The sequence below is a fragment of the Oncorhynchus nerka genome, linkage group LG13 (assembly GCF_034236695.1).
Source record: "Oncorhynchus nerka isolate Pitt River linkage group LG13, Oner_Uvic_2.0, whole genome shotgun sequence".
NCBI classification, from domain to species: Eukaryota; Metazoa; Chordata; class Actinopteri; order Salmoniformes; family Salmonidae; genus Oncorhynchus; species Oncorhynchus nerka.
In genome coordinates, this window is record NC_088408.1 from 61,057,297 (window position 1) to 61,081,541 (window position 24,245).

Here is a 24,245-nt window from a genome sequence, read left to right on the forward strand (position 1 = left end):
TGGATCTGGCCTGAAGCTCACACTAGCAAACTTGGAACATTTTATAAAAATCTCTGGGCTCTGGAGTTTCCTGGAGACAGTGATCTCTGGACAGACACAGCTTTAGGCTAATTGCACAATTTTTTAAATTTTTAATTTAACTAGGCAAGTCAGTTAAGAGCTAATTCTTATTTACAATGATGGCCTACTCCAGCAGTGCTGGGCCAATTGTGCACTGCCCTATGGGACTCCCAATCACAGCCAGATGTGATATAGCCTGGATTCAAACCAGGTACTATAGTGGCACCTCTTGCACTGACATGCAGTGCCTTAGACCACTGCACCACTCAGGAGCCCCATAAGAAGTAATAATAAGGGATAAGAAGTAATCAGGTGGGCCCTTTTTATGACATGTCCACTGGATCAAAGCCTGACAATTTTTCCCCTTTCATGCTGAGTGGTTATCGAAAGAGAGAGCTGGAAAGATTTTTCAAATAGGCTATGTTGTGGAGCTAGTGTCATTCTCTATAGATGTGAAAACAGACTTTGTTTACTTGCTTTTTGAGGTGAAGAAAAAATTACTTTGAGAAGCTCCACGGTGATGGTGAGTTAAGTCAATCAGAAATCGTATCAGATCCCCAAATGGGCACATTTATAGGCCTACATTTGCGCGGAGGCCAGGTAGCCTAGGTCTAGTTCTATGCGTAATCCGGTGCATGTCCGTACTCAAGATGGACAGGAGCGCTCCAAACAACAGACAATGAAATATGAAAATAATGAAATAAACCCAAACTTTTTCCTCACAAGTGTAGCCTAGGTTGTGCGCTCTGCAAACAACGTGCCCACTTCTGCAATGACAACGGTAAGACTAATAATAATATAATTGAATTCATTAACAGAAATGTCTGTAACCCAAGCAAACGTTGTAGATGAGAACTTAAAACGATGGTGCACTAGTAAAGTACTAGTGATACTAATCCTCCGCAATGGACAGGTGTCTCCTGTACCATCGTTTTGCTTTTAAATATTTGCCACTGCTCGACAAGAAAATCTTGATCGACCAAACAAGTGGACTAAATGGGGTCAACCCTATGGGCTACTCACTAATCTACCGCATGACGATGTCACCATGGACTAAAAGGGCATTATCATAGTTTTCACAATATTATTCCAACCTCATAGTGTGGAAATGATATATAAAACATAGGAAAATCACGTTTTTGACTGCACTTCTCCTTTAACATGTATTTTTGTAGTCCTAAAAAAGACGCATTTATCCTGTTGTAATCTAGTTAGAGAGAGAGAGAGAGAGAGCCCTCCACTGCTCTCTCAGTCCCAGTGCTGAAGCTCTCCATCAGCATGGGGTTTCCATGACGACCATGGCCTTCCCCATGTGAGCAGAACAACAGGATTAGTCCTGAGAGAGAGCTCAAATGTCAACACTGCTCAAGGCATGCCACATAGGCCTTATAGGAAGATGTGTGTCTCTGTACTGTATGGATGTGTGTGTCTGTGCTCTTGTATTTACTACAAAGCTCACGTTTATGGATAACCTGACAAAAATTATTGGCTTCTTTGAGCCACTCATAAGAGCCTCAAGCCGCAAAGCTTTGTCTGAAGTGTCTATCATGCGGCTGAGTCATAATTACACAGAAGTTACCCACTAGGCACGAACTGGTTGAATAAACACTGTTTCAACGTAATTTGTCATCCTATTGTGAAGTGGAATCTACATGGAAAATTTGGATTTAAAAAAACAAACTTTTAACCAAAATTCTACATAGACAAACCTTGTTGAAAATATGCTGAATTTGTACCTTTAAAACAACATCAGAACTTCAACGGTTAAATCCACTATCAGAAGAAAAATAATAATAATTGGGCAGCACTTCCTACTGGAGCATTGACCTATCTACAGCAAACTTTTGGTCTCCCATCCAGAGTTTTAACCACACCCAGTTTAGCTATGCCATCTGTCACTGACTATTACCAACGTGCGACGTGAGAATGATTGTTGAGAGATCACTGAAAAACTAAGTAGATTCACTGTTGCTATCGAAGTCATTCCAAAGGGTAGGTTTAACAGAGCAAATGAAATGTGACAATAGTTTATCACCCATAACATCAATGACGCTATTTAGGCCTGTATAGCATTTGTAAAGTCATCAACAGTTATTGTTTTGAATTCAACAAAAAAATAGACAATACAATTTGGCCAAGGCAATGTTCCCTAGCGCAGTAGCCCGAGACTGCCGCGCAGCTCCCCTGGACTGCCGGTGCAGAATTATTAGCCCACAGAGAGATTGAACTTTCTAGAGCAGTGGTCACCAACCGGTAGATCGTGATCCAAGGCGTTCCTAGTTGACTGCCAAACATTTATGTTAAAAACCCAACGATAAAGCCCTGTGTTCCTAGTATTATTATTTTATTCGTCTCGGGCTGTTGGGCAGGTAGGCGAACTGTTGCGATTTTGAACCATTTCATGTGTCTGAAGGTACAAGCTCTGCCTTCCCGGCGGGCCCAGAGAGCAAATCAAGTGCACTATAGGCCTACCGCTAGCCATGGCTCAGATGGCCGTGTACGCAGTAAGGTAGCGGGTATAAAAGAAAGCTACAGCAAAGTTGATAGTGTGTGATCTCAAAACGTTTAAAACCATGACTAGAGAGAGGCTGTCAACGAATACAACAAAGAGATGCTGTTTAAGATCTTACTCAGCACTGTCAACACTTTGTATTCAACACTTTTATAAACCATAAAAAGCGCTTTCTTCCTATTTCTTTGAAAAGCAAGTCAGGTAAAATCTTTTTTTTTTGTCTTAAAGGGGCAGTTCTGTATTTTGAGACTTGCTTGAATAAGCTAAGTAGCGAATAGGCAGAGGGTAGCATTATTTGTCTGATTCTCTGTAATAATGGCATGGGAATAATAATGCATTTTATTTTGTCTGAAGGACAAGTGGATAAACAGGTTAATGTTTTCTCAAAAGTCTCATGGATTGTAGGCCTACATTGAACAACACACATTGGCTGCTACTGTAGGCTGAATGATAGAACAGCTATTTCCATATTAAAATGTCATGGGATGCGATTTTCTTCATTGATTTTGATGGTAGGCCACTCGGGTAGGCCTACATTATGATCAAATAGCTACAGTAGCCTACTTGGCCACTGTTAAAACTGTACCTTAAAGTGGCTACAGCCTCAGTGTTCACAGTAAACACACGCTGGAAGAAGCACAGAATTTTCAAAACGATCAAGTTTGTGCTCAGCAGACCTGAAATTTGCTCAGAGCTAAAAAATAAAATAAAAATGAGTGGGAATATTTGCCCTAGGGTTTCAACCTCTGATTTCAAATGTAATGATATTTAGTGATATTGAATTGTCGAAACAACCATAAATCAACATTTGAAGGAGATTTATCTTCTGCTTGGATAACTCCATCTGTGCCACTGACTTAGTCTGGCTTTAAGTCCAGTTTGTCTACAACCAAACACAATTCAATATCACTTATTACAATAAATATCCTATTAACTTGTCGACAAGTTAACAAATAATACAAGTAAAGGAAAATGCAGAATGTAACCTTGTCATCATGATGAATAATTTCAGTGAACTCTCCTGTGGTGTTTCCCATCAATCTTTAGAAGTTACTATTATTTGTGTGTGTGTGTACACAGCTGCGGTGGAGGCTTGCGTTCTACATGGGCTTAAGCGGCGAGCGGCGGGATTCCTGCGTAGCAATAAAATAGCAGCACTCTTCATGAAGGTGGGGAAGAGCTTCACCCCGGCAGAGGAGCTGTGCAGGAAGGCTCAGGAGCTGGAACAGATCATCGAGAGCAAGTGAGAGCACACACACACACACACACACCATATCCACACACACACACCACCGGATCCCTGTACAGACAGACTGTAGCACTCAAAATCAAAGCGCTGTTACTGTATAGTACTTCTAACAAGTCCTTGTCACGATTTCTGTCATACGGCATCTACTCACACATATTTATAGTTTACTGATGCAATAAAGGTGTAACATACTGTAATACAAAGGAAACTGCTGGGTTCCTCCTTCCCTCAGGCGGAACCAAAGCATGCCCAACCAGGACAGCGTACGGAGACTGCCCCGGCTGTCAAGCCTCAGCCCGCAGGTGGTCAGAAACCTGTGGATCCGCACGGCCCTCTTCGAGAAGATGCTGGACAAGATTGTGCTCTACCTCGTGGAGAACAGCAGGTGAGTCATATTAGGGGAGGGGGGAGGGGGGGGGGGGTGGAAATGGCATGGTCACCTGCAAGGAGGAGGAAATTAAAATGCAGAAATCCATGGCTCACCTCCATCACATCTTTATGTTCCAGTAAATTCTACGAAAAAGAGGCCATTCTGATGGATCCGGTGGACGGACCCATTCTGGCCTCTTTGTTAGGTAACATTGTTAAGCTTTTACTCACATACATCTCATCTCAGACATTATTTACATTTACATTTAAGTCATTTAGCAGACGCTCTTATCCAGAGCGACTTACAAATTGGTGCGTTCACCTTAAGACATCCAGTGGAACAGCCACTTTACAATAGTGCATCTAAATCTTTCAAGGGGGGGGGGGGGGGGTGAGAAGGATTACTTTATCCTATCCTAGGTATTCCTGAAAGAGGTGGGGTTTCAGATGTCTCCGGAAGGTGGTGATTGACTCCGCTGTCCTGGCGTCATATTATATCAGTGTAGGGAAGGGGATTCTACTCACACAGGGCACCAATTGATGTAAGGGATTCTCCTCACGCGCATCTTTACATGCCATTGTTCTGTACTCTGGCAGTGGGGCCCTGTGCCTTGGAGTACACGAAGATGAAAACGGCGGACCACTTCTGGACAGACCCCTCAGCAGACGAGCTGGTCCAGAGACACCGCATCCACAGTGGTCACTGCAGACAGGACTCCCCCACCAAGAGGCCTGCCCTTTGTGTAAGGTTCCTGGGAAGAGTAGGGGTCTGAATCTCATCCAACAAGTCTACCAAACTCCCCCAAATAGGATTGTCCATGAGCACATTATCCCATATACGTCGCTTTATTGATTATTTCACAACTTTGTTTGGCTGACACTGCACACAATTAGCTCAGTTATCAGTGACCAATCCTGTCATTGAAGCCAACCTCAGCTTCTCTCTTTCAGTAGAAGAAAGACCTGCTGTTGTCAATGCATTAAGGAGCACAGTGCGTCCCGTGAGAGAGGACAAGAGTGTATTTTCATATTGTCATTGACCCCTGCAACTAGAAACATCTCGCCACGTATCCCACTCCCATGCCACGTTGACAATAGAGAGTTGCTTATTGCAGCATTGTATCCTTTTTTTACCACAGAGGCAAATGTAATGGGCGTTGTCAACACAAACAAAGTGGCGAGATGGTTTCCCATTTAGTTTTTCTTCAAGCAAGCAAATGCAAGTGTAGCAACCTGACTCAAACACATGGCTTAAAAGGGTTCTTACAGAGCTGAATAAGTTGAATCATCGCTAATTCATTCCCAGTGGATCATTTTTGTGGTAAATAGTATCAAACAAACTAAATGCGCAAAATGAACAATATTTTTTACATTTAACTAGGCAAGTCAGTTAAGAACAAATTCTCATTTACAATGACAGCCTAGAAACAGTGGGTTAAGCTGCCTTGTTCAGGGGCAGAATGACAGATTTGACCTTGTCAACTCGGGGATTCGATCTAGCAACCTTTCGGTTACTGGCCCAACGCTCTAATCACTAGGCTACCTGCCGCCCCAATGGCACAATACATACATTTTGTACCATTGATGTGTAGGGTGTCCAATCAAAAATGCATATTTTAACCAATGGATAAAATGATATATTAATTGTGTAGATAATTCTCTAAGAAAATGAATGGTCCAAACCTCATGTCTCTATCATACCCCATTCAAAAGGTATCTGAGTTTTTACCCGTGTAGGGATGGTCAAAATTAGGGTGACTTAAGTTAGAGGCCAGAGGAAAAAAGTTTTAAAACATCTGTAAAATAGCAGCCCGTCAGCAAGGCTGGATGCTGTGCGAGAATTAAGGCTACCTGTGAGGCTCACCATTGAACTCGTCATCTTTCTTCTCAAATCCAGAGGACATAAAACAATATAGAGTTAAGATAGATATCGATTTCGAGATATTAAATGCAGCATTTTCATGTTTTACTATACGATGTTCATATTAAAGGGATACTTTGGGATTTTGGCAATGAGGCAGATGAACTCGTGGACACCGTATTTATGGCTGTATGCAGTTTGAAGGAAGTTGCTAACTAGCGTTAGTGCAATGCGCTAATGCTAGTTAGCATAAGCTCGCAAACCTACCTCCAACTTCCTTAATACTGGCCATAAAAATGGTATTCATGAGTTCATCTGACTCTGGGGAAGTAGATAAATGGCCTCCTTGCCTTAATTCTAAAGTATCGAATTAATGTGAAGTTCCTGTTCCTTTTCACAAAAACAAGCGTATCTCTGTGAAATGTCAGCGGAGCACTGAGCATACCAAAAGCTTTTTATTTCCAAAGCCTTTTACACTTAATTCATGCTAATTTTGCTATTTGTGACCCACGGAAACAACTTGGAAGATGAAGACAAAATGAAAAATCCAAAAAAGTTTCACTGCAACCCTCTGTCAACAGACATCGGTGCTTATTAGCGGATGTATTAGATTACGAATATATAAGGAAGTGAGATGTCATCACCAAATCACATTTTCACCTACAAACTAATTTGCCAATATAGGGAAGCTGGATGGTTGGATGGAGTAGAATGGGGGTAAAAACATACACATTGTCTGCATTTCCAGATCCAGAAGAGACATTCAAGTAGCAGCATTGATGAGCGGCCTTCCCCCTCGCCTTCAGCCCGGGACTATGTGGAGTCACTGCACCAAAACAACAGAGCCACCCTGCTGTTTGGAAAGAACAACGTGCTGGTGCAGCCGGTAAACATTTCATCCTTCTCCCATCTCTAGGAGTGTTCTACGTACTGTACAAATAAGAAATTAGCATCTCTAGATATGCTCAGAGCCATATAAAATATGTAGAGAGATTGGTCATATTGTCGTTGCTTGTCAGTGCCCGGACTCCTCCATATTTATGATAGCTTTCAGAAACTGAAAGCAAATACACCCGTTGTTAACACCACAAAACAGTAGACCCATTTGGAGACACATTTCTAATGCCAATCTGTAACAAAAAGTGTTCAACTGTGAAAGTGTCAAACATTTCTTCATAGTTCACTATAGAAAACAGATCGTCAAACTAATATCCTTCTTGCTGTTACAGAGGGATGACATGGAGGCTATCCCAGGATACCTTTCTCTCCACCAGACCGCCGACATCATGACGCTGAAGTGGACGCCCAATCAGCTGATGAATGGCTCTGTGGGAGACCTGGACTATGAGCACAGGTGTGGAGAGCAATTCACTAACGATCATGTCTCTTATTTATGTACGTCAAGATGGCACAACAGAGCGATGACATGCACCACCTGTGTGTTGTAGTTATTGTCTACAATTGGTGCAGCAGCTCAGTGTCACTAAATCATGCAGCGTGTCTGTCTGAGTGAGACTCAGGAGGGCTCTCTGTCCTGGGGTCAACTCTGGAGAGGGGGATATAATGAGGGTTGCTTTCAGGGGCAGCAGGGGAACGGTTTTGATGGGGAAATGTTCATGCATATTTCAAATCAACCAGTCTTATTATTTTAGTGACTGTGGTTCTTAGGCCGTAATGTTTGTGGCTGTATTAACCTTTTCACACGTGAGTTCCAAAATCTCCTAATGGTCGCCCCCAAGGCGCACGTTTTTTTTTTTATGCGGGTGATGTCAGAATGCACTCTCTGTTCCAAAATGTGATTGTTATGCCACATGACAGTTAACCCACGCTGCCCTCAAACCAAGGCCCGCTGCCTGCCAATTATCTATAGGCGATGTTTCAACTTGTCAATTATATTCTAACAAGTTTTATTTTCTAACAACAATTTGAATTGAGGTGTGTTCCGCCTCCTCATTAATTCACATAGACGTAGCCCATTTCGCTGTTGTGGACAATTTACGTTTGAGGCATTACTGAACTCTTTTGATGAGAGCCCAAGCACAAACTTTTTCCTCCCTGGCACATTTTCCATCTGGCGCGCCCGCATTGCCTTCACTACTAATAATATGTGTGTGGATATGTGTGTGTTCCTATCAAAGTTAAGTGCCTTATTACGTTATCTTTAGAGTTTATGTATATCGTGTTGTCGTTTCTACTGTAGCACACTGTATGTATGGAGCATAATGTATTTACTGTTTTATTCACGTTTTCAAGTACTGGTGACAAATCATGCATTCCGATTCTTGCATAGATTGTAATGGACACATATGATGTCTGTAAAATACTTTTTGGAAGGTTGTACTGATTATGATGAGCTTATGCTAAGCTAATTTCCAGCTATGTGTAGCTCCATATTTGTTGACATGCAATGCATTCTGGTTGTCACGTAAACGTCTGTCAGACCAAAGATGTTATAACAAAACGAAGTGAAGGAATGGTTCACTCGTCTTTCGAGTAAAGTGAATGACGGAAGTGAATGATGGTAGACGACACCCCCCCTTCAACATGCATACTGTAAACAGACCCAACTCATCTTGTAACCTCTTTTTTATTTTTTTTTATTTACTAACATGGCGGTGTGCACAAACGACGCATCGTCGGATAACTTTCGATTTTGAATCAATTATTTAGATCACTGGTGAGGTCACCCGTGATGTGATGAATTGTAAATAGTTATTGCTATTAGCTAATTCATATAATGTAGCCTACATTTTCCAGTTTGGATGAGAATTGTGTGGTACTGTTGCTACTGCTATGAATGTCTGAACATTGCATCCAAAAATAAACTGCTCACACTGAGGACATAACATTGTAAAGACTGTGCTCGTGCAAAATGTTTCTGTGAAAAAACAGTGTGGCCAGCTCAAACGCTGACTGTTGCGTCAATCGTAACTAGACATTCTAAAGAAGTGTTCTAATCACAACGGTTTGAGCGTACGCTGCAGGGACCACTGTAGAATGATCACGCCTGTATGTTCGTACGTGCCAAAGTGTTAAAGAACATGTCAAACACGCATCTGGTTCTTAGCCCCCCATTCTCAATGTACAATATAATACCCCTCACTCCACTTACTTATGCAAAATACTGAACCCCAACTTAAATCGTTTCTACATTCAGTAACACCGATCATATTCAGAGTTCTACAGACACCAAGAGTAATAAAATACACATATCCCATTGGCCAACTTTGTTGTTCAGCTCATTGTTGCTAGGTGAGTGATGTCTCAATAACCCCAGCTTTGATTCCATCTCTTTCAGTGTGTACTGGGATTACGCTATGACCATCCGTCTGGAGGAAATTGTTTATTTGCACTGTCATCAGCAGGGTAGGTTCACCAGCAGAGGCTAGTGGAGGTAAACATTCAGAGGACAGGCTCAATGTAATGTCTGGAATGTAATTGGTGTGTCTTTTATGGAGCTCGTCTGCTAGCTACTGATATCAACAACAGCTAGTTCTGGTTTGTTTATAAGGTTGTTCATATCCTTACAATGGATAATCCATTTGCACATTTTCTTCATAATGATTTTCCCATAAAAACTGCAATAATAGGTTTAAAAGGTCCATAAAAGGTATAATATTGTCTCTGCAGTGGACAGCGGGGGCACGGTTGTGCTGGTGAGCCAGGACGGCATCCAGAGACCCCCGCTGCGCTTCCCTAGAGGGGGGCATCTGCTCCAGTTCCTCTCCTGCCTGGAGAATGGCCTCTTGCCCCATGGCCAGCTGGATCCTCCGCTCTGGTCCCAGAGAGGAAAGGTCAGCCCTGGATGTCTACTCATAAGGGACTATCTGAGGGGTGACACGTGGGGGGATGCTCTGTTTAGTAATCCAACAGTTCAATACAACCATGTGAATGGGGGTTCCCTGACAGAGCTAAATATTATTTAATTGAATTATTCAATTTTTTTGGGGGGGGGGCAAATATTGGGTTATTTTGGAACATGCACATCAATGATATGTATATGCACTGTATATACACTTGACTGATAGGGGGGCGCACTATTGAAGCCACCGTGACTCCATCTTTGCACTCTTCCACTATTATAAAATATATTTTTAAATCTATAGAAATGCATTTCTTAATGTCTACATTCGTTTTTACAACATTTACTCTATTACAGACACCCTAATGCATTCTTTTACATTATATTATGTGAACTAAACATATAAATGTAAATATATTTTTCAAAAATCCTTAATGTTACTTTCCTCACTAAAACAAAAAAATACATAAATACATGTAAATTTTGTCAGATAAACATTGAATTGAAATACTGTAGAATTCCATTCATTCCTGTGGAGGACTGCTCCTACTGGGGAGTACCAATATGGCTGAATGCTCCTACTGGGGAGTACCAATATGGCTGAATGCTCCTACTGGGGAGTACCAATATGGCTGAATGCTCCTACTGGGGAGTACCAATATGGCTGAATGCTCCTACTGGGGAATGCCAATATGGCTGAATGCTCCTACTGGGGAATGCCAATATGGCTGAATGCTCCTACTGGGGAGTACCAATATGGCTGAATGCTCCTACTGGGGAGTACCAATATGGCTGAATGCTCCTACTGGGGAGTACCAATATGGCTGAATGCTCCTACTGGGGAATGCCAATATGGCTGAATGCTCCTACTAGGGAGTACCAATATGGCTGACCGGTGGCTTCAAAGCCTCTCAATGGCCAATACATAGCGTCAGCAATCCAGGGTTAAAACACCCCTTGCATAGATGTCACATTTTTGCTGCCTTAAAATTAAATGTAAAAAGGGATCAAATTTGATGTTTTTCCATCATATCTACACAACCTGATCCACATGTTCAAAGTGAAAGAAAAAGTATAAAAAATTATAGAAGTACAGAAAAAGGTTTTCCTCTAGCTTTTTCCCTGTGCTTATTTATTTTGATCCTGACAAACTCCTGATGTCCCTACCAGTGAGAAGCGTACCTACAGTGGGGAGAACAAGTATTTGATACACTGCCGATTGTGCAGGTTTTCCTACTTACAAAGCATGTAGAGGTCTGTAATTTTTATCATAGGTACACTTCAACTGTGAGTGACGGAATCTAAAACAAAAATCCAGAAAATCACATTGTATGATTTCTAAGTAATTAATTTGCATTTTATTACATGACATAAGTATTTGATCACCTACCAACCAGTAAGAATTCCGGCTCCCATAGACCTGTTAGTTTTTCTTTAAGAAGCCCCTCTGTTCTCCACTCATTACCTGTATTAACTGCACCTGTTTGAACTCGTTACCTGTATAAAAGACACCTGTCCACACACTCAATCAAACAGACTCCAACCTCTCCACAATGGCCAAGACCAGAGAGCCGTGTAAGGACATCAGGGATAAAATTGTAGACCTGCACAAGGCTGGGATGGGCTACAGAATAATAGGCAAGCAGCTTGGTGAGAAGGCAACAACTGCTGGCGCAATTATTAGAACATGGAAGAAGTTCAAGATGATGGCCAATCACCCTCGGTCTGGGGCTCCATGCAAGATCTCACCTCGTGGCATCAATGATCATGAGGAAGGTGAGTGATCAGCCCAGAACTACACAGCAGGACCTGGTCAATGATCTGAAGAGAGCTGGGACCACAGTCTCAAAGAAAACCATTAGTAACACACTATGCCGTCATGGATTAAAATCCTGCAGCGCACGCAAGGTCCCAGTGCATGTCCAGGCCTGTGAAGTTTGCCAATGACCATCTGAATGATCCAGAGGAGGAATGGGAGAAGGTCATGTGGTCTGATGAGACAAAAATAGAGCTTTTTGGTCTAAACTCGCCGTGTTTGGAGGAAGAAGAAGGATGAGTACAACCCCAAGAACACCATCCCAACCGCGAAGCATGGAGGTGGAAACATCATTCTTTGGGGATGCTTTTCGGCAAAGGGGACAGGACGACTGCACCGTATTGAGGGGAGGATGGATGGGGCCATGTATCGCGAGATCTTGGCCAACAACCTCCTTCCCTCAGTAAGAGCATTGAAGATGGGTCGTGGCTGGGTCTTCCAGCATGACAACGACCCGAAACACACAGCCAGGGCAACTAAGGAGTGGCTCCGTAAGAAGCATCTCAAGGTCCTGGAGTGGCCTAGCCAGTCTCCAGACCTGAACCCAATAGAAAATCTTTGGAGGGAGCTGAAAGTCCGTATTGCCCAGCGACAGCCCCGAAACCTGAAGGATCTGGAGAAGGTCTGTATGGAGGAGTGGGCCAAAATCCCTGCTGCAGTGTGTGCAAACCTGGTCAAGAACTACAGGAAACGTATGATCTCTGTAATTGCAAACAAAGGTTTCTGTACCAAATATTAAGTTCTGCTTTTCTGATGTATCAAATACTTATGTCATGCAATAAAATGCAAATGAATTACTTGTTCTCCCCACTGTATAACAAGATGCTACCACCACAATACTTAAAAATAAACACTGTGATGTGTTTTATTGGATTTGTCCTTAACCTGCAGCTTTTATTTTAAGCCAAAAGGTTCATTTATTTGCCATGATGTCTTCCAGTATTACTTAAGGGCCCTTTTGCAAACATAATGGATGACTTGAAATATATATTTTTAGCACAGGCTTCCTTCTTTTCACTTTGTAAAAAAATCCAGTAATGTGATGTGAATGCAATGTTGTTGATCCCATTTATATTTTCAAGTATTGTGGGGGCAGCATCATGTTTTGGGTATGCTTGTCACCAGCAGGGGCTGGGGAGTTTGTCAGGATCAAAATAATGTGAAAGGAGCAAAGCCCAGGTTTAAAGCTAGATTAAAACTTGCCCCAGTCTCCTGAATACACAACCCTGGGATATAATTACATTTTTCAGCAGGACAATTCCCCCCTCAAATTATGCCAAAGAAACCAAAATGGCTTTCCAAGAGGTGTTGAGGGGTCCAGTCTCAGTCCTGACATTTTATCTTCTTGAAAATCCAAGACAAATTTTGAATATTGCTGTCCATTAATGATTCCCAACCGAATTGACCGATATTGAGCAATTTCTACAAAAACAGTGCATCTGGAAAGTATTCAGACCCGTTGACTTCCACATGTTACGTTACAGCCTTATTCTAAAATTGATTAAATAGTTTTTCCCCCCTCAATCTACACACAATACCCCATAATGACAAAGCAGCCTTCAGACCCTTTACTCAGTGCTTTGTTGAAACAACTTTGGCAGCGATTACAGCCTTGAGTCTTCTTGGGTATGACGCTACAAGCTTGGCACACCTGTATTTGCGTAGTTTCTACCATTCTTCTCTGCAGATCCTCTCCAACTCTGTCAGGTTGGATGGGGAGCGTCACTGCAAAGCTATTTTCAGATCTCTCCAGAGATGTTCGATCGGGTTCAAGTCTGGCCTCTGGCTGGGCCACTCAAGGACATTCAGAGACTTGTCCTGAAACCACTACTGCTTTTTCTAGGCTGTGTGCTTAGGATCATTGTCCTTTTGGAAGGTGAACCTTCGCCCCAGTCCAAGGTCCTGAGCACTCTGGAGCAGGTTTTCATCAAGGATCTCTCTGTACTTTGCTGCGTTCAACTTTCCCTCGATCCTGACTAGTCTCCCAGTCCCTGCTGCTGAAAAACATTGCCACAGCATGATGCTGCCACCACCATGCTTTACTGTAGGGATGGTGCCAGGTTTCCTCCAGATGTGACACTTGGCATTCAGGCCAAAGAGTTCAATCTTGGTTTCATCAGACCAGAGAATCTTGTTTCTAATTGTCAGAGTTCTTTAAGTGCCTTTTGGCAAACTCCAAGTGGGCTGTCATGTGCCTTTTACTGAGGAGTGGCTTCCATCTGGCCACTCTACCATAAAGGACTGATTTGGTGGGGTTCTGCAGAGATAGTTGCCCCTCTGGAAGGTTCTCCCATCTCCACAGAGGAACTCTCTGGAGCTCTGTCAGAGTGACCATTAGCTTCTTGGTCACCTCCCTGACCAAGGCCCTTCTCCCCCGATTGCTCAGTTTGGCCGGGCGGCCAGCTCTAGTCTTGGTGGTTCCAAATGTTTCCATTTAATAATGCTGCAGACAATCCTGTCTCAGAGCTCTACGGACAATTCCTTCGACCTCATGGCTTGGTTTTTGCTCTGACTTGCACTGTCAACTGTGAGACCTTATATAGACGTGTGTGTCTTTTGAAATCATGTCCAATCAATGGAATCAAGTTGTAGAAACATCTCAAGGATGATCAATGGAAACTGGATGCACCTGAGCTCAATTTTGAGTCTCATAGGAAAAGGTCTGAATACTTTTATTTTTTTTAAATTTGCAAACATTTCTAGAAGTATTGTGTGTAGATTGAGGAGTAAAAAAATATATTTCATCCATTTTAGAATAAGGCTGTAATGTAACAAAGTGTGGAAAAAGGGGTCTAAATACTTTCCCAATGCACTGTACACGACATGACCAAAGGTATGTGGACACCTGCTTGTTGAACGTCTCATTCCAAAATCATGGACATTAATATGGAGTTGGTCCCCTTTTTTGCTGCTATAACAGCCTCCACTCTTCTGGGAAGTCTTTCCACTAGATGTTGGAACATTGCTGCAGGGACTTGCTTCCATTCAGCCACAAGCATTAGTGAGGCCGGGCACTGATGTTGGGTGATTAGGCCTGGCTCGCAGTCGGCGTTCCAATTCATCTCAAAGGTGTTTGATTGGGCTGAGGTTAGGGCTCTGTGCAGGCCAGTCAAGCTTTTCCACACCGATCTTGACAAAACATTTCTGTACGGACCTCGCTTTGTGCACGGGGGCATTGTCATGCTGAAACTGGAAAGGGCCTTCCCCAAACTGTTGGCACAAAGTTGGAAGCATAGAATGGTATAGAATGTCATTGTATGCCGTAGCGTTAAGATTTCCCTTCACTAAGAAACTAAGGGACTTAGCCCAAACCATGAAAAACAGCCCCAGACCATCATTCCTCCTCCACCAAACTTTACAGATGGCACTATGCATTGGAGCAGGTTCTCCTGGCATCCGCCGAATCGATTGCCAGACGATGAAGTGTGATTCATCACTTCAGAGAACTCGTTTCCACTGCTCCAGAGTCCAATGGCGGCGAGCTTCATACCACTCCAGCCGTCACTTAGCATTGTGCATGGTGATCTTAGGTTTTTTTGCTGCTGACCGGCCATGGAAACCCATTTCATTAAGTTCCTGAACAGTTGTGCTGCTGCCGTTCTGTGAGCTTGTGTGGCCTACCACTTTGCGGCTGAGCCGTTATCGCTCCTAGATGTTTCCACTTCACAATAACAGCACTTACATTTGGCCCGGGGCAGCTCTAGCAGGGGAGAAATTTCAAGAACTGACTTTTTGGAAAGGTGCATCCTATGACATTGCCACATTGAAAGTCATTGAGCTCCTTAAAAAATAAAAAAGTAATTGAGCTCTTCAGTAAGGACATTCTACTGCCAATGTTTGTTTATGTAGATTCCATGGCAGTGTGCTAACGGGTGTGTCTGAAATTGCCTCTTCACTCACATACTTTTGTATATATAGAGTATGTTTCCTTAAGAGTTGTACAGGGTAGAATATTATTCAAATTGAATTGCATCTGTAAAAACAAAATTGAATGGCTGCCTAAGCTGCTCCCACCAAGTATTAACTATTGGTGTGATTTTTTTTTAATTTAGAAAGTGTTCTATACTTTTTCTTTTACTTTGAAAATGTGGAGCAGGTTGTGTAAATCTGTAGGGGGAAAAATCTAATTGAATGCCTTTTTTGACAATTGGGAAAGGAGTTTGTAGACTTTCACTAGGCACTGTATGTGTTAGACTGTAAAGACTACATCGTCTACTGAGCAAAATAAATGATAAAAACTAACCACACATGGCTGCTTTAAGACAGACCTCATTAAATATGGCTTGTATAGCCAGTCCTCCTGTTTGGTGAAAGTGTGGATGTTTAAGAAATCTAGGTACAGATTTAGCTAACAATGTTTTTGTTGGCATTTATTGTATGTACTATTCACCTCATTTCTGATTACAGGGGAAGGTGTTCCCTAAACTGAGAAACAAGTGTTCACAGGGCTCCTCGGACTCGGTGTCTGATAAGGAGGAGGATGAGGCCACAGACTATGTCTTCCGCATCCTGTTCCCCAACAGCCAATCAGAGTTTGGTAAGTGACTTTGACCCCTCCTCCAGAGCACTGGTAATATCCTGGTTTTCATTTGCTCCATGACACCTATTATCCGAGTGTTAACTTCAGGTGGCCCCGGAGTGATGTTTTTTGTTTATTTTTGTTATCCAACTGTCCTCATTGTCCATTCCAGTGACTATAACACACCCTCCCCGTGTTCCCCCGGGGGCTCCTCTCCTGTCCCGCTCCTTCTCCCTCCATCTGAGAGGAAAGCCCCCGACCAAAGGGATCTTGGTGGTCCCTAAGCGCTCCTGCAGCTATTCCAGAGACCACTCCTCAACCACCACAGGGAACAGCTGTAATGTTGCCACACCTCAGCTCCTCCATCTGTCTGTCTGTCCACTTCCTTTGCTTCAATCACCGCCTCGCACTCTGTCTCCTCCCTGCAAACCTTACAAATGAGTCCCCTAATCATGCACTCTCTGTCCCCTTTCCTTAACCTCAGTCCCTCTTGGACAACGGGTCTTCCAATCAAAAAATCTAAACGTTATGTCGAGGTGCATAGTGGTTTAGAGTAGTAGCAAAAGAGCAAATGTTGAAATTGACATGTTAAAGTCTGAATCCTAAGTTCAGATGCACACCCAACTCAGAAATTCATGCCTTGACGTCTATGAAAAATTTGCGTGAAGAACTTTAGTATGTGCGGGCTAACAGAATAAAGAAAGCCCAATAAGAATGTCGTCATTACGATGCCAACAGGCAGTTGTACACCCTCCACAGTTTGACATGTTTTGATTCCCCAAATGTCCTTGGTGATGTGCTTGATTTGTTCTCCAATACCACCTAACATCTATGGCAGCTATTAACCTATCCTCTAATCTAATGAAGGATCATGTCCAGTATCATACCCAATCTGTCTAATTCAGCTGTGATCGTGTCTTGAGAATCATCTCCAGAGGTGTCCAAATCATGATGGTGCAATGTGACTGTGTCTGAGAGTTTGAGGCTGTGCAGTTACAGTATAGGTCAGAGTTTGACCAGGGTCAAATACAGGTATCTGCCAAAATAAAGGAAACACCAACATAAAGTGTCTTATTAGGGCATTGGGCCACCATGTGCTGCCACAACAGTATCAATGCGCTTGGCATAGATTCTACAAGTGTTTGGAACTCTTTTGGAGGGATGCGACCCTATTCATCCATGAGAAATTCCATGATTTGGTGTTTTGTTGATGGAAAACGCTGTCTCAGGCGGCGCTTCAGAATCTCCCAGAAGTGTTCAATTGGGTTGCAATCTGGTGACTGAGACACACTCACACACCCTTTAAACCTCACACACCCTTTATGCTCCTTTGAGACCCCTCTTTTAAAGTCACTAACCACATTTCCATCCACAGTTTTTATGCAAGTTAAGATATACCTTTTTAAAAACAAAATCCCAACAGCTATGATGGAAACAGGATGTTTTGGTGCAAATTTATAAATGCAACAGATGTTTTTTGTTTGACATGGTGGGATCTTTTTGTGTCTGTAAAATGTACAGTTGGAAGTTTACATACACCGGAAGTTTACATACACCTTAGCCAAATACATTTAAACTCAGTTTTTCACAATTCCTGACATTTAATCCAAGTAAAAATTCCCTATCTTAGGTCAGTTAGGATCACCACTTTATTTTTAGAATGTGAAATGTCAGAATAATAGTAGAGAGAATGATTTAGTTCAGCTTTGATTTATTTCATCACATTCAGAGTGGGTCAGAAGTTTACATACACTCAATTAGTATTTGGTAGCATTGCCTTAAACAATTTAAACTTGGGTCAATCGTTTCGGGTAGCCTTCCACAAACTTCCCACAATAAGTTGGGGGAATTTTGGCCCATTCCTCCTGACAGAGCTGGTGTAACTGAGTCACGTTTGTAGGCCTCTTTGCTCGCACACGCTTTTTCAGTTCTGCACACAAATGTTCTATGGATTGAGGTCAGGGCTTTGTGATGGCCACTCCAATAACTTGACTTTGTTGTCCTTAAGCCATCATTTTGGAAGTATGCTTGGGGTCATTGTCCATTTGGAAGACCCATTTGCGACCAAGCTTTAACTTCCTTGAGGTGTTGCTTCAATATATCCACATAATTGTCCTTCTTCATGATGCCATCTATTTTGTGAAGTGCACCAGTCTCTCCTGCAGCAAAGCACCCCCACAACATGATGTTGCCACCCCCTTGCTTCACGGTTGGGATGGTGTTCTTCAGCTTGCAAGCATCCCCCTTTTTCCTCCAAACATAACGATGGTCATTATGACCAAACTGTTCTATTTTTGTTTCATCAGACCAGAGGATATTTCTCCAAAAAGTACGATCTTTGTCCGCATGTGCAGTTGCAAACCGTAGTTTGGCTTTTTTATGGCGGTTTCGGAGCAGTGGCTTCTTCCTTGCTGAGCGGCCTTTCAGGTTATGTTGATATAGGACTCGTTTTACTGTGGATATAGATACTTTTGTACCTGTTTCCTCCAGCATCTTCACAAGGTCCTTTGCTGTTGTTCTGGGATTGATTTGCACTTTTCGTACCAAAGTACGTTCATCTCTAGGAGACAGAACTCGTCTCCTTTCTGAGCGGTATGACGGCTGCGTGGTCCCATGGTGTTTATACTTCCGTACTATTGTTTGTACAGATGGTACAGATGCACATGGTACCTTCAGGCATTTGGAAATTGCTCCCAAGGATGAACCAGACTTGTGGAGGTCTACAAAAAAATGTCTGAGGTCTTGGCTGATTTCTTTTCATTTTCCCATTATGTCAAGCAAAGAGGCACTGAGTTTGAAGTTAGGCCTTGAAATACATCCACAGGTACACCTCCAATTGACTGAAATGATGTCATTTAGCCTATCAGAAGCTCCTAAAGCCATGACATAATTTTCTGGAATTTTCCAAGCTGTTTAAAGGCACAGTCGACTTAGTGTATGTAAACATCTGACCCACTGGAATTGTGATACAGTGAATTATAAGTGAAATAATCTGTCTGTAAACAATTGTTGGAAAAATGACTTGTGTCATGTACAAAGTAGATGTTCTAACCGACTTGCCAAAACTATAGTTTGTTAACAATAAATTTGTGGAGTGGTTGAAAAACAAGTTTTAATGACTCCAAACTAAGTGTATGTAAACTTCCGTCTTCAACTGTATTATGCGAGAAACTGCGATGCAAAGGCTTTTATGCACAAATATTGATATAACAACCATCATATCAAAGTGAACTTGGAGTCACGCGATGATATCTTGTGTGGTCGTCCCACTACGACTCAATAAACCATGCAGTTTATTTGGCTACAGATGAAATAAATGATGATGAACTTCACAGGTTGGTGAAAGAGCAAGGTGATGAGTTTGATGCTCCTTTCTAGTAAATATCGAGAGTCTTATTCTGGTGACATGATGATTTATGTTTGTCTGCCGTTTTGACCACTAAAAATATGAATAATCCCATCATGTAGACTAGCCAACTCACACAGCCTACCTGCACTGTATCTGTGAGCTGTTGGCTAGAGCGTACGTGTCAAGACCAGAGTGGTCACATTTGCTATTTAACGCAACTGTTTGTGACAAAACTATCATTAGAGTTGAAAATGCAGTGGAAACACATTGAACTTTGGATTTTTATTCGGTACGTGAAAACTTAGTGCGCGCAAAATGTACCTTTTTTTGCCTATGTCATCACGCACTGATTTTTATCCGCAACAAAGTCAGTTTGGTGGAAACTTGGATGGATTCTTTTGAATATTCACATGAAACTATGGCCAAGTGGATGGAAACCTAGCTACTGAGATCTCTTCTAGCCATGGTAGCCAAAATAATGGGCAACTGGGCATTTTTATATATGACCCTAAGCATGATGGAATGTTATAATTGCTTAATTAACTCAGGAACCACACCTGTGTGGAAGCACCTGCGTTCATTACATTTCCTTTATTTTGGCAGTTTCCTGTACATATAAGTCATATACTCACAAATACTTGAGCTTTGCTTGATATAGTTTGCCCAGTACAATGGCAACACTAAGCTAAATCAGGTACACCTCAAATACTTTCAAGTATTTGATTTATGTACTTAACGTGGGGCTGATATGTTTCAAACCTTATACTGTGCGCTAACCATGATGCTTGTGTGTGTTGTTCTGTGATGCAGTGGCTCCAGAGCTGATGGACCAGGGGGCCAACATCTGGCAGCCCATCCCCAGGAAGTCCTCCTACTCATCCTGTACCCAGGGCAGCTTCTCAGATGGAGGACCCCCCAACGGTTGCAACCATGACAGGTCAGAGACGGACACACACTGGTGGTTACCCAGACATCATCCCTGGCATTTACAGATTCCACTGACCTAAACTAGTATTTGAACCCGGGTCTGTGGAGCTCGTATCCTTCTCAGGTCAGTAGGATCGGTAAAGGCTGAAGATCGAAGAGAAGGCATTATGGAGGACACTTTGATTTATATGCTGTTTCCCTCTACAGAGCCCCTTTGAAGCTGCTGTGTGACCAAATGAAGTATCAGATAATCTCCCGGGCGTTCTATGGCTGTACGTGATTGTGAACACAACTCTTCTATCTTTTCTACCCCTAGATGATTTGCAATGCGTTGCAATGTATTTTAATTTCAAACAGTTCATCAATTAGCCTAGCGTCCAACTAATAATTAGGTGTCGGATGTTTGAACGCCTTATTAAATACTTTACCTCAGAAAGGAGGATCATTTGAAAGCGGTTATGTTTTTATATTTCAGGGCTAGCTTATTGTCGTCAACTGTCCACTGTACGTACACACCTCTCGGCCCTGGTCAACCACACTATCGTGGCACCCGATGTGCCCTGCGATGCCTTCACGGGCCTCACCACTGAGGTGTGGCAGAGGTTCCTTCAAGACTGCACTGTAAGTATCACCATCACATTTTTAGCAGCGTCGCTAACATCATCAGAGATACACACTGTACAGTACCAACCAGCCCAAACCCCCTGGCGACGAGATGCAAACGCACACACACACACACTCATCTATATTCACCCATTAATCATCAAATCACTCACCACATTCTTACTCACACAACCAAACATCTGCAAGGGTGGCTTGCCATTAAGATTAACAGCAGACATTTGCATGGGTGGGATTCAGTTGACTAATCAACCAATGAGAGGGATTCAGTTGACTAATCAACCAATGAGAGGGATTCAGTTGACTAATCAACCAATGGGTGGGATTCAGTTGACTAATCAACCAATGGGTGGGATTCAGTTGACTAATCAACCAATGAGAGATTCAGTTGACTATTCAACCAATGAGAGATTCAGTTGACTAATCAACCAATGAGAGAGATTCAGTTGACTAATCAACCAATGAGAGAGATTCAGTTGACTAATCAACCAATGGGTGGGATTCATTTGACTAATCAACCAATGGGTGGGATTCAGTTGACTAATCAACCAATGGGAGGGATTCAGGTGGCTAATAATCTATCTGGTTCATCCATGTGTGTCCAATCCTGTGTTTGTACAGTCCTACTGTCTGTATTCAATCTGGGCATTTAGCTAAAAGGGCTAGATTATGGGCTCCCGCACAGCGGTCAAAGGCACTGCATCTCAGTGCTTGAGGCGTCACTACAGACACCCTGGTTCGATTCCAGGCTGTATCACAACCGGCCGTGATTGGGAGTCCCATAGGGCGGCACACAATTGGCCCAGCGTCGTCCGGGTTTGGCCAGGGTAGGCCGTCATTGTAAGTAAGAATTTGTTCTTAACCGATTTGCCTAGTTAAATATTTTTTTATTATGTATTATACATTATTCAACAGTGAATTAGGACCCCCACTGACATCCAGTGTACACAACCATTCTGCAGAATAATTGATCTACTCTAAATAAGCCACTGGCCTGCTTTTTTTTTGTTTTGTAGACAATGTGTTCTTGTGAATTGTTTTATGTCAGTGTACAGTATATGTAAACGTTAGTCTATTCATGTGTGGGTACGTCGTTGTGTGTACTGTACAGTATATTCCGACCTGGGCTCACCTGGCACAATAGAACCAATGGAATAGTCCTAAAAGTGAAACCCGCACTCTAGACAGGCTCGATCAAACTCACAAAACTAGTAACTTAAAGAAAACGACAACTACTGGTATTTGAACCCAAGTCTGTACAGAGGCCTTTCTATATCTCATTGACTGAGGTCTGTCCCTCTCTGCTCTCCAGGCCTATAACGAGCAGGAGCTGCTGCGCCTGGTCTACTTCGGCGGTGTTGATCCTTCGCTGCGTAAGGAGGTGTGGCCCTTCCTCCTGGGCCACTACCAGTTTGGCATGTCTGAGTCTGACAGGAAAGAGGTTGGTGTCACCCTTGCCATTTAGATGTCACCACCAAAACCCATTGACCTCCAACCCCTGACCCTTGCCCTGTGACACTGCAGGTGGATGAGCAGGTGCGGGCGTGCTACGAGCAGACCATGAGCGAGTGGCTGGGCTGCGAGGCCATCGTGCGGCAGCGGGAGAAGGAGCAGCATGCAGCGGCGCTGGCTAAGTGCTTGTCTGTCTCGGCCAGCGTGGATAATCCCAACCCTGTCCAGAGGATGCTGCACCATGACTCCAGCATCAGCAATGAGGTGGCGCGCGCACGCCTGTCCACACGCACACATAGCCTTGCGGCACACAGGATACCCGGTGGTCCAATATGTTGTTTTGACCAAGATGTTAGATCATCAACGCCTCAAAGTACAAAGCATATAGTGAAGTGTTCACTTGGGTCATCAATAATACACGGCCTTTATGACAGTTACGTATCATTGCATACAGGCCTACTTGTCCACATTAGAATGTTGTGTTGTGCCAGGTTTTTATCGACCTGTTTTCTCCCCTGGTTCTCTGATACTAACCATGCCAGTCCTCCCGGAGCTGCAGCTCAGACAGACAGAGCCTGGCTCGCCTGCAGAGTGACTCCAGCAGCAGCACCCAGGTACCCCTCATGCACTCTGAGAGTCCTATTAAATACTGTAGATGAAATGTTGCATTGATTTTGTATGTCATTCTATCCCCCTCTATGCTCACATAATTGAAAGTAGCTATTATTCATAATAATTAACCATACGAATAATAACACACGCAGGGCTGAATACACACTTGCCTGTATACAGGTGATTCTACAAAAGTTTAGCAAATTACAGTCCCATTCCCGCAAAAACAATTTAAAAAACGCTTAAGTCTCCAAACTTAGGACATTTATTTACATCATGATATGTTCTAATTCAATCCAAGGCAATAAAACATAGTGTACAAAGTAATATAGTACACAATATAGGAAAAAGTCATTGTTTATATTGAGCAGTGGCTGTCCCGAACCTTGACTCCTGAACTTCATAGAAAATAAAGCAATTAATGATTTGAGTTGTATTGTTACATTGAAATACACTGATCTAATAAGTAGTTTGGTTTCTTTTTAAACAGCTTTCTCAGAAAGTCTGTCCCAACTTTTGATGTCACTACTGAAACACACATGTTAGAAGACCTTAGAATAAATGTGCCTTAAGTCACACCCCTGCAGATGTCACCAGGTGACGAGACTTTACCCCACATGGTGAGTAGTCTGTCCTGCAAACCTTTAGGAGAAAATCAGTGAGCAAGTTGGTAAATCTTCATGTATTTTTTTACAGTGTCACTAATGTATCAAAAAGTATAAGGAGTACGCCTTTGTGACTAAAATATATGTTTGCTGGGATGTACATCCATCCAAATGGAAGATGGCTGACTATGGGGATTCTTTTAAATACAAAATAAGTCAAAATTGTACAAACTGAAATGGTCACAACTGAGACAATTGACACCATTAGAGATATATTTGTATCTGTGGCAGTATGGCGTTTGTGACAGCATGGGCAGCGCCATTGAGGATAAATCCCTTCTAAAGTTGCATGTGACGTGCTCTACCAACTGAGCTACAGAATACCACCATGTGGGTAGGGGACAAGTGTACACTTCAGGAAAAAGTGTAGAGTATTGAAATGTATAGCCAGCAGGGGGGCTCCCAAATCTATTTGGCCAAAACATAGATGT

General features: G+C 42.7%; 1 protein-coding gene across 2 annotated transcripts in view; it reads left to right on the forward strand.

Annotated features, from left to right (window-relative positions):
- sgsm1a (small G protein signaling modulator 1a) overlaps window positions 1-24,245 on the forward strand; it is a 92,487-nt gene that overhangs the window by 51,001 nt on the left and 17,241 nt on the right. The window contains exons 4-19 of one of the 2 annotated variants that reach the window (XM_029677533.2): window positions 3,653-3,815; window positions 4,054-4,206; window positions 4,329-4,396; window positions 4,788-4,933; window positions 6,800-6,937; window positions 7,281-7,405; window positions 9,350-9,417; window positions 9,682-9,845; window positions 16,077-16,206; window positions 16,361-16,525; window positions 20,348-20,474; window positions 20,672-20,736; window positions 20,940-21,085; window positions 22,398-22,526; window positions 22,610-22,801; window positions 23,080-23,151. In XM_029677533.2, the coding sequence (XP_029533393.2) occupies window positions 3,653-3,815; window positions 4,054-4,206; window positions 4,329-4,396; window positions 4,788-4,933; window positions 6,800-6,937; window positions 7,281-7,405; window positions 9,350-9,417; window positions 9,682-9,845; window positions 16,077-16,206; window positions 16,361-16,525; window positions 20,348-20,474; window positions 20,672-20,736; window positions 20,940-21,085; window positions 22,398-22,526; window positions 22,610-22,801; window positions 23,080-23,151 (2,051 nt within the window). The remainder of the gene's footprint in view (window positions 1-3,652; window positions 3,816-4,053; window positions 4,207-4,328; window positions 4,397-4,787; window positions 4,934-6,799; window positions 6,938-7,280; window positions 7,406-9,349; window positions 9,418-9,681; window positions 9,846-16,076; window positions 16,207-16,360; window positions 16,526-20,347; window positions 20,475-20,671; window positions 20,737-20,939; window positions 21,086-22,397; window positions 22,527-22,609; window positions 22,802-23,079; window positions 23,152-24,245) is intronic. The other variant, XM_029677534.2, reaches the window with a different exon arrangement.